Source organism: Euphorbia lathyris, chromosome 7 (assembly GCF_963576675.1).
Source record: "Euphorbia lathyris chromosome 7, ddEupLath1.1, whole genome shotgun sequence".
NCBI classification, from domain to species: domain Eukaryota; kingdom Viridiplantae; phylum Streptophyta; class Magnoliopsida; order Malpighiales; family Euphorbiaceae; genus Euphorbia; species Euphorbia lathyris.
In genome coordinates this window covers 55,721,158-55,731,497 of record NC_088916.1, presented here as the reverse complement: position 1 = coordinate 55,731,497, position 10,340 = coordinate 55,721,158, and the positions used below count along the sequence as shown (strand labels likewise).

The following is a 10,340-nucleotide window of genomic DNA, read 5'->3' as shown; positions in this document are numbered from 1 at the left end:
TTGTTTTCTCTGCGTTTTCCCCATAAATTCACTTAGCATATGCCGTTTTCGCGAAGTCTGCATGGAGAAATTTATCGATTTAACTTCACGAAACGATGATTACGCGAAGTTTGCGAGCTAATTCGATAAATTTCTCCCGCAGACTCCGCGTAATCATCGTTTCGCGAAGTCAGAGCGTCACATTTCTCCTCGCAGACGTCGCGAAATCATCGTTTCGCTAAGTAAAATCACACTCTTCCTTGCACATTTATTTTCGCATAAGCGAATCCTCATTTCGCGAAGCCAAATCGTCATTTTTTCTGCCTAACACGATTAATTTTTTCTGAAGGTGGTTGAATACATAACATTCATTTCTGGAAGGCGGCGTACTGGGGTGCCATGAGAGACATACATCCCAAAAGGCCTGGACTTCCATCCATCGGTGGTGAATAAGAGCTTGTACCGTGAGACACATCCATCCATCGGTGGTGAATAAGAGCATGTACCGTGTGACACATCCATCAATCGGTAGTGAATAAGAGTCTATGTATTATGAAGTGATTTGTTAGGAGTTTATTGTGGCAATCTTGTTCTGTACCGTGAGACACATCCATCCATCGGTGTTGAATAGGAGCCTATGTATTATGAAGTGATTTGTTAGGAGTTTATTGTGGCAATCTTGTTGTAAATTTTGATAATGTTATGATTTTAATGTTAGAATCCGTTATTGTTTGGCATTTTTTGTTATATGTCACTTAGCAAATTTTGTTAAAAACACAACCATATTTCGCATATGCTAATTAAAATCATCAACTAAACCAAACATTAGCTTCGCAGGCTTCGCATATGCTAGAATCTACGAAGTCAGACTGGCGGGAGACAACCGCACCGTAAATATTGAGGGTATTATGAGAAAGTCACATAAAAACAGTCTAGATATGTAGTAGGTTGAGTAAATGAGTTAAATATGTAAATGAGTCTCCCATTTTACCCAATTTTGTAATTTTCCTATCAAAATATTACAGTTTAACTCAAATTAAAAATATAAATATCACTTAGTTCCTAAATTAAAAATCATAATACTAACTATCGATCATCATCCATTCAATCTCTTAAACCTGCAACATTAACTCTTATAATAGGTTGAAAGGTAGGAGAAGCGAAAAAATTACATCTCTAATAGATGAAGACGTATTTTTAGAATTTAGGTTTTATAAGTTTTTGTATTTAGTTATTACATAATTAGCAAATTTAGGGAGTTGGTGAGACACTTGCAAAGTTCAGGAAGCTAATATACTTTTATGGACAAATTTAGGGAGCTGATGATACGAAATAAGCAAGTTTAGGACGCTGGTGTGATACTTGCAAAATTCTGGAAGCCAATCTACTATTTTGGACAAGTTGAGGGAGCTGTATTAGGCAAAATAAAATAAAATGTAAGAGTGAATATGATGAAATAGGGATTAGTAGGACAGGTTCTGAAAATGAAGTTCAACATCTATCTAAATCTAATGACTCCTTTTATTTATTAGGACAGTGATTGTATTAATTTTATAATCAACCCAACCTATTGTATTAAATTTAGGGAAGACGTCTCTTAATTTAATTGCTAATATAAGCAACCACTTAAAAACTCATAGATAAAGGCTAAAACAGTTAAAAAACTCAATAGATATCCAGTTCACCCATATTTGTCTTAATTTTATCAAAACATCAATTTCTTCCTTTTTAAAGGATTACTCCCATTGCCTTACACAATTCCCATTTCATGCAATCAGACAACGTTGTTTATCGTTATATTCCCTAAAATCATTTTCCTTATTACATAATTCCCTTTTCATACAATCATATAAAATTTACAATTTTAATACTCTAATTAATATTCTAGTAGTTTCGATGAAAAACCTTAAACGATATAACTTAATTTTTATAGTCAACATGTTAGTTCTGATAAAACGCATTAACGTTTACTAAGCCAATCAATTAAATTTTACTGTTCTTATTATAAAATTAATTTTTTTTTAACACAAATTGAGGTTTGACTGCCAATAATATCGCAAACTATCTCGAGAAGAAGATTCATGTTTGACAATAAGAAAAGAAAAAGTTACTCGAGCAAAATAGATTTTTATTTTACTACAGTTTTATTTAATTAAAAAAAATAAATAAATAATGCAGCAGAAATGAAATCAAATCATCATGTAAAATAATAATCATTGCATTTATAAAGACAGAAAGGAAGATGAAAGAATGAGATGTGTGGCAAAGCCAGTGGACAGTAGTACAGATTACAGAACAGTCCAAGCTTAGTTTAATGGCGGATAGACTAGCATAGAGCTATAGTAGTAACAGTAGTAGATCAGACTTCATTTATTTCACTTTGTCTCTCACTGTTTCTCTTCAAATTTTCCTTCCCTCCGCCGCCGAGAAAATGGAAACTAACTCAGTTTCCATGCTTTTAATCATCTTCTTTACGGTTTTGATGACGAGTTTTCAGTTGATTCAGTGTACTGTAACCTACGATAGTAAAGCCATTGTCATCAATGGTCGACGGAGAATCCTCATCTCCGGTTCTATTCACTATCCGAGAAGCACACCGGAAGTAATTTTTTGATTTTAGTAATGGTAGTATAGTAGTAGCTGTGTGTGGCATTTTTGTTCTTGTGTTGAAATTTGTTGTTTGGTTGTAGATGTGGGAAGATCTTATAGTGAAGGCGAAAAATGGAGGGCTGGATGTTATTGATACTTATGTTTTTTGGGATGTTCATGAGCCTTCTCCTGGCAATGTACAGTCTTAGATCTCTCTCTCTCTCTACTTCTTTTTGCTGCTTCAATTTTGAATTATCCATAAATTTGAATGTATATATGTATGTGTGTTTTTGCAGTATGATTTTAGGGGAAGATATGACCTGGTACGGTTCATCAAGACTATTCAGAAAGTGGGGCTATATGCTCATCTGCGCATTGGACCTTATGTCTGTGCGGAATGGAATTTTGGGTACATAATTTTCCCTTCCCTCCTAATTTCTTTTGAAATTTCAGATTTTCGATGTATTATTCTATTTTATTTTGTACTCTTCTTTTTAACTTCCTTAATCGTCTGATTGATCCTCTCCTTGTTTAACTGTGTAGGGGATTTCCTGTTTGGCTGAAATATGTTCCTGGTATCAGCTTCAGAACTGATAATGGGCCTTTCAAGGTTGATATTGTTCTGCTTTTTCTTTTACGTGAAGCAATTTCAAAGTAATGTGTGTTTGGCTGTTCTATTTTCATCTTCTTTCTAAGTTTTTTTCAAATTTTTGCAGGCGGCTATGCAAGGGTTCACTCAAAAAATTGTACAGATGATGAAAAACGAGAAGCTATTCGCGTCACAAGGTGGACCGATCATCCTTTCTCAGGTATTTGATCCTGATGTTTGAGTTGGTGCCGATAACGATATTGCTTGATGTGTTCTTTGCTTTTTGAACTTTTACTTCAAATGTTTTACATTCACCGATTCTGATTTGAAGTAATTTCTATTGTTTAGCTTTTGATTTTGTTTTCCAATGTCAATTTGTGTAGATCGAAAATGAGTACGGTGCAGAGAGCAGGGCTCTGGGGGCTGCTGGTCAGTCATATGTAAACTGGGCTGCAAAAATGGCGGTTGGGTTAAATACAGGAGTTCCATGGGTGATGTGCAAGGAAGATGATGCTCCAGATCCTGTGGTCAGTTTCACTTATGGAGCCTAAGTTCAACTGATATTTTTGTTTTCATATCGTTGGCGTTGAGAAACCTTTTCAAACTGTAAATCTGATATTGTTTTCTATCAAACTTGGCAACAGATAAATGCATGTAATGGATTTTACTGTGATTATTTCTCTCCCAACAAACCTTACAAACCTAAACTGTGGACTGAAGCTTGGAGTGGCTGGTAAATAGTAACTCGACCCATTCAATGTTAACTCAATTAAATGAATGCATATTAGTTTTCTGACACCCTTATGGTTTTTATTTTCTTGCCCCTGGATACAGGTTTACAGAATTTGGTGGCACTGTCCATCAGCGACCAGTTGAAGATTTGGCATTTGCAGTTGCTCGTTTTGTACAAAAGGGCGGTTCATATATGAATTACTACATGGTTGGTTTCTCTATGTAATGCAAATTCATGGTTTAAACATAAAACTTATCCAGCAAAGTGCTTATTATTCTTCGTTTACAGTACCATGGAGGAACCAATTTTGGGCGCTCTGCTGGAGGCCCATTTATTACAACTAGTTATGACTATGATGCCCCAATTGATGAATATGGTAAAAGTTCTTGGCCGTTTCTGTTTTGATGAAAATCTTAAAATGTAACTGAGGCATGACTAGGAAACAACTTGTTACTTCAAGATCTATTCTATTCCCCTAAATGATGGTTGGTAAATTTCCAGATTATGAGCCTGATAACTTTAAATGAAGAACCAAAGGCCAACATGATTATTATTTCCCTAAACTTACAGATGTTATGAGTGTTCTGATCTGTTTCCGTTTTTAACTATAGATTTTACAATCGTAATCTCCAGCTAATTGTTTCTCTGGTATAGGTTTGATCAGGGAACCTAAATATGGTCATCTGAAAGAGCTTCACAAAGCTATTAAGCTATGCGAACCTGCTTTGGTTTCCTCAGATCCTACCGTAACTTCATTAGGAACCTACCATCAGGTATGCCTTGTCTAATATAAAATTATTTTCATTTCTAACCTTAAATAATTTGTTTCCTCGTTCATATGTTAACCCTGCAAATGGCAATCCTTGATAATGGTCATCCTGCAGGCTTATGTATTTTCGTCTGGTCAGAGAAGCTGTGCTGCTTTTCTTGCTAATTACCATCCGAAATCTTCTGCTAGGGTGATGTTCAATAATATGCACTATGATTTGCCTCCTTGGTCCATTAGCATCCTTCCTGATTGCAGGAATGCAGTATTTAACACTGCAAAGGTAAGAAAGACTCTATGATGTTCTCACTGCTATCTATTTCTTGTTTAGACGTTGACCTGGCAGAATGAAAAAAAAAAAAAAAAAAAAGCTTATTTCTTGTTTCTGGTTATTGTCCAGGTTGGAGCTCAAACTTCACATTTGCAGATGTTGCCATCTGGCTCTGAGTTATTCTCTTGGGAGACTTATGATGAAGATATTTCTTCTCTAGCGTATAATTCAAGGATAACAACTCATGGGCTTTTGGAGCAAGTAAATGTCACTAGAGATACTAGTGACTATCTGTGGTACTTGACCAGGTGAGCTTCATGCAATACTACATTGCATATATTGACTCCCTAACATCTTTCTTCCAACTTCATATTTTCAAAGTGTAATATGAATAGATTGCTAATTTTGGTGGACGATATGTTAGTAGCTCTGCAGTCCTTTACTCACGTAGTCAATAACATATATCCCTTTTGCCTTGATGTGGTTATTGTTTTGTGATAACTGTTAAATGAAGCATGAAGTAATCATGATCAACTTCTTAACAGTATTGACATTAGCCAGTCAGAAGCATTTCTAAGAAGTGGAAGATGGCCTAGTCTCAGTGTGCAGTCAGCGGGTCATGGTCTTCTTGTTTTCATCAATGGGCAGTTTTCAGGTTCGTTGTATTTTGTTTGTCTATACTACTTTTCCTTGTTGATGAGAAGTATAAACTAGACATTTCTTTTTCCATTAAAAATTTGACTTCAAGAACCCTGCCTTATAATTACAGGATCAGCCTTTGGAAACAGAGAGAACAAGAGATTCACATTTACAGGGCCAATTAACTTACGTGCTGGAACAAATAGAATTGCATTACTCAGTGTAGCTGTTGGGTTACCGGTTAGTTTTCCTTGTATTACCTTTATAACTATGGCACTATGCAAATGTAGAGGTTTAGCTTGATCTGATTTACCTTCTAACAGTACATAAATTGTAATATTCATTAAATCAAATACTGACAAACTCTTTGTTGTTCAAGAATGTTGGGTTGCACTATGAGACGTGGAAAACTGGTATCACGGGTCCAGTTATGCTGAATGGCCTGAACCAAGGAAAGAAAGACCTAACATGGCAGAAATGGTCTTACCAGGTTTAGCACTGTTTGGCTTCTGTTTATGAATTTATGCCTCATTTAGTTGAAGTTCTCATTAGGTACCATTTGTAAACAGGTTGGTCTAAAAGGAGAGGCAATGAATCTCGTGTCTCCAAATGGTGGATCATCTGTTGATTGGGTCCAAGGGGCCCTAGCTTCTAGCCAAGGGCAGGCATTGAAGTGGCACAAGGTAAGGAAAGAGCACATTAGTTTAAACAGTAGTCAAAAAGTGTAGTTCATACTTAAGAGACTCATTTGTCTTGAACTTCCAGGCGTACTTCAATGCACCTAGGGGGAATGAGCCATTAGCTTTGGATATGAGCAGCATGGGAAAGGGTCAGGTTTGGATCAACGGACAGAGCATTGGGAGATACTGGATGGCTTATGCAAAGGGTGACTGCAGCCAATGCAGTTATGCTGGGACATTCAGACCTTACAAATGCCAACTTGGTTGCGGCCAACCTACACAGCGATGGTATCATGTTCCAAGGTCTTGGTTAAAGCCATCGAAAAATCTGTTAGTTGTTTTCGAAGAGCTTGGTGGAGATCCATCAAAGATAACTCTTGTGAAGAGATCAGTTGCAAGTGTTTGCGCCGCTGCCTATGAACACCACCCAGATATAGAGAGTTATAGTACAGCTAGCTATACTGAACCATCAGAGCTTCACCAGGCTAAGGTCCGCTTGCAGTGTGCACCAGGGCAGTCCATATCAGCTATAAAATTTGCAAGTTTTGGTACTCCTACGGGAACCTGCGGAAGATTTCAGGAAGGAACTTGTCATGCACCAAACACACTTTCTGTTATAGAGAAGGTAATATTCTTGACTTGGTGGCGTTATCCATATCATTGTTGAACAAATTCATATATCTTTTTGAATTATTGTGCTCTGCAGAATTGCATTGGGCAAGAGAGGTGTATGGTTTCCATATCCAACAGTAACTTTGGTACTGACCCATGTCCGAATGTGTTGAAGAGGCTATCGGTTGAAGCTGTTTGTTCTACTACTTTTACGAGCACTTCACCTAGTGCAAGTTAAAACAAGAGGACAGTTGCTAAACTTACAAGATAATATATGCCTGAGTCCACCAACAGAAGAAAATAAAGATGCAACACAGTAAAGTTAAAGCATAGATCCTCCGATCCTCGTATCATTCTCCGAAATGTATAGATAGGTGTGGTAGAATTTGGAGTAGTAGTGTAAAATCTGCAGAATAGGGTAATTCTATGAGCTGTTAAGATGAGTGATGCGCTTTTGTAAATCCATTGGTTATGCATAGGCAATTGCCTATGGAGTCCCATGTTCTGGCCCTTTTATCCAGAGCTGGGTGGAAGAATGAAGATTTCTTGTGAGCTGAACAAGTTTATTGCTCCATGTGTAATATTGAAGTAAGAAAGAACCATGCAATGAAATATCGCTTAGTGCTCGTTTGGTTCTTCTGTTTGTAACTCTTGTCTTTTCATTCCAAATTTGGAGTAACATAAAAGTGTTTGGTTCGAGTTGAGAAATATTCAGAAAGGAAATCAGCTAATACCTATAAGGTAACAGCAGCAACAGTAAACAGTGAAGAACTGAATCCTAATACAACCCTTGCATGAAAAATATGTGAATATCAGATTCAAAATGTGTATTACCTCAAGTAGGAGTTTGTCCTGAACCAATATGCTTGCTTGCATTATTAAAATGATGAAGGGAAAGACAAGAAAGACTAGTACCAGAAATGTTTAAATGCACATTATCTTTTTAACAAGATTTGTAGGGCTGTAAATGAGCCGAGTCACTCATTAGCAGCTCACCATTTGGTTCGATAAAAACTCGACCATGTTCGACTCAAGTTATAAATAAGTCAAGTTTGAACACCATGAAACTCAACTCGAAAGCTCATAACAAGCTCAGTTATAGGTTCACGAAGGTGTTCATGAACAGGCTTGTAAGCAAGTTCGGTTCCATTATATTGTAAATAATAGTATTTTTGTAAAGGGCAAAATGTAAAATTAATTTTGTGTGAAACTATAGTTTTGTAAGTTTCAAAATTATGTAGTTTTGTATTAAAGAAATTTTAAATAAACATAATTAATGAGCTATTCGCGAGCAAAACTTAACATGATGCTTGCAAGGAAATAAACAAGTAACTAGATAGTAGCTTATAAACAAAATATTGAGATCGAACTCATCAATTTTCTAATGACCAAGCATGAGTAGGTCAAAACTCGGCTCGATTCAATTACATGCCTAAAGACTTGTTGGTGGAATTGGCATTTTGGCTTAATTGATTCGGATTCAGATTTTCAGCTGGCAACTAGAAAGAGTGCCTAAGCAATGAAAAAGACAGCAACAGTTTCTACTACCCTGAAAATCATCGCTGGGAGCTTTCACATCCTCAATCAGCCACAAGTATGGTAATCAAACAAAAACTAAAAGTCACACACATTGAAAGGGCAAGATTATCTCCAGAATATTTCATAAATGACTTAATTGTAGGCATAAATAACAAAGTTTGTCATAACACATATTACACACTGGAGATAAAGACACCTAAATCCACACATAATTACAATGTCATTGATAAATTATGCTGCTGCAACGGCGGTGGCATGCTTTGTGATACTGGCCTGCAGTTCCTCTTTCTTAGCACCCACAACCTTGTCCACTACTTTTCCTTCTTTCATGAGCATGAAAGTTGGCATAGCCTCCACAGCGCATTCCTCAGCAACAGTCTGCACAAACAATATATTATCTCTCTTACTTCTGGAGCTTCTTAACTAAGAAAAAAAGGCATCTATACATCTTGATCTTTTTATTTTTGTTGATTAAGCCCCCTAGTCATTCAATTTGATGCATTGAACCCTTGATCAGTTACGATAGCAGACATTAAGCTTCTGATTACTAGAAAAGTTAGCTGTCGGTCAAAAAAAGTTATTCATTTCATTTGTGTTTGAAATTATATTATACCTTATACGTCTCATGCGGCTTTAAGAAAACTATAAGAACTTCATTCAAAGTGTATGTAAAAAATGCAATTGCAGATGCAAATGAAATGAGTAATGCTCTATTAACCGAGTTTGATATTCACAACTATCTTTTCTGACGATAGTTCTAGTAACCAAAGGCTTAACGTTTGTGATTATAATTAATCAAGACTTAATGTGCTAGATTGAAAGATTAGGCCTTAATCAACAAAAATTGAAAAGATCAAGGTACTCGAGATGTTCTTTTTTTCCTTTACTTAATTGTATTTGAAGTTAGATGACCAAAAAATTCAATCCATTTAAGCACAAACCCAAAATCATCATTAACTGAATATCACTTACCTTCAGTTCATCCACATCCACCTTCAAGAAGGTGACGTTGGGCATCTTCTTGGCCATATCTACCAGAATTGGATGCATGAAACGACATGGCGGACACCAGGAAGCAGTAAAATCCACCACAATCTGTTTAAGGGAAGAAAAAGAAGCCTTTTAGCATTATACCAATATCCCTAAAGAGGAAACCTTGCAAATCAACAGAGAAATAATACAGCAGGATGATCTTTATTTTGAAAATGAAAAGGTAAGTTGTTCCTCCCCCAGAATCAAGAGGTGCGATAGAAACAATTTCAATCAGAATTATCCTTATTGTCATAGGAGCATGTAATTTGCTAGATTAGGGACAGGGTTAAACCAGTTTAAAGATAGGAAGTTTCTTAGCTCTCATTAAGTACTAATGAAAAAATATCTGGTGAACCAAATGAAACCCTACGAAGGATAACATGAAGCATCAAATCAGGAGTAGGCTACCCAAACCTTTATTTTGCATTATATTATATGAAACACGGCAAATTTCAAACAAAAAATTGAAGCCAAAACTATCCAAATTGAAGTGCATCATATAACCAATCATGAAACAGATGGATGCCGGGTAACATTCAAATAGATCTAGCTATCACGGAAACAAGCAGAAATTGCAGAATCTCCTCTTGAGAAACTTCAATCCGGCCAGATTTCACATGTACACAAAATTGAGCATCAGCACATAGTTCCGAATCATGATACCAAAACACTAAACAAATAACAACATCATAGCAATCAAGAGCTCAAAAACCACAGAATCGTAAGAATAAAAAGATGAAAATTTATACCAATTTGTTGTTCTCCTGTCCCTTCTGGAGCTGCTCGGTCCAGGCTTCAACGGTGTGGCAGGAAATCAGTAGTCCATCTTCAGCCATTTTCTGTGTTTCCCCTTTTTTGAAATCTAACGCAAATGGTATTCACTTGTTTATTTGATAGCAGTATTAATATTT

The 10,340-nt window shown here is 36.3% G+C and overlaps 2 protein-coding genes across 2 annotated transcripts; one reads left to right on the top strand and one right to left on the bottom strand.

The window, feature by feature from the left end:
* The first annotated feature begins 2,216 nt into the window (after window positions 1-2,216).
* Window positions 2,217-7,568, top strand: LOC136235489 (beta-galactosidase 5-like). The gene is made up of 18 exons (XM_066025190.1): window positions 2,217-2,581; window positions 2,670-2,765; window positions 2,865-2,977; window positions 3,112-3,178; window positions 3,285-3,377; window positions 3,541-3,684; window positions 3,802-3,890; window positions 3,992-4,097; window positions 4,179-4,266; window positions 4,545-4,663; window positions 4,775-4,939; window positions 5,057-5,235; window positions 5,473-5,582; window positions 5,697-5,806; window positions 5,946-6,056; window positions 6,136-6,249; window positions 6,332-6,871; window positions 6,953-7,568. Exons 1-18 carry the CDS (start codon window positions 2,411-2,413, stop codon window positions 7,094-7,096), a joined length of 2,559 nt encoding a protein of 852 aa, XP_065881262.1. The 5' UTR covers window positions 2,217-2,410; the 3' UTR covers window positions 7,097-7,568.
* A 920-nt stretch (window positions 7,569-8,488) lies between these two features.
* On the bottom strand, window positions 8,489-10,340 carry LOC136235490 (thioredoxin H-type-like). Its single transcript, XM_066025191.1, has 3 exons — window positions 10,179-10,340; window positions 9,370-9,492; window positions 8,489-8,775 (listed from the first exon to the last, which is right to left on the bottom strand). The coding sequence occupies exons 1-3, from the start codon at window positions 10,263-10,265 to the stop codon at window positions 8,629-8,631; spliced, it is 357 nt and encodes a 118-aa protein (XP_065881263.1). The 5' UTR covers window positions 10,266-10,340; the 3' UTR covers window positions 8,489-8,628.

What these genes read in the sequence shown, in the direction of transcription:
- LOC136235489 (XM_066025190.1), top strand. Translation starts at nt 2,411, where the DNA reads ATGGAAACTAACTCAGTTTCCATGCTTTTAATCATCTTCTTTACGGTT. An exon ending in CATTAGGAACCTACCATCAG is followed by an intron (nt 4,664 to 4,774) that starts GTATGCCTTGTC and finishes GTCATCCTGCAG; the next exon opens with GCTTATGTATTTTCGTCTGG. An exon ending in CAGTATTTAACACTGCAAAG is followed by an intron (nt 4,940 to 5,056) that starts GTAAGAAAGACT and finishes GTTATTGTCCAG; the next exon opens with GTTGGAGCTCAAACTTCACA.
- LOC136235490 (XM_066025191.1), bottom strand. Translation starts at nt 10,265, where the DNA reads ATGGCTGAAGATGGACTACTGATTTCCTGCCACACCGTTGAAGCCTGG. An exon ending in GACAGGAGAACAACAAATTG is followed by an intron (nt 9,493 to 10,178) that starts GTATAAATTTTC and finishes TCCCTTAAACAG; the next exon opens with ATTGTGGTGGATTTTACTGC. An exon ending in TGGATGTGGATGAACTGAAG is followed by an intron (nt 8,776 to 9,369) that starts GTAAGTGATATT and finishes TTGTTTGTGCAG; the next exon opens with ACTGTTGCTGAGGAATGCGC.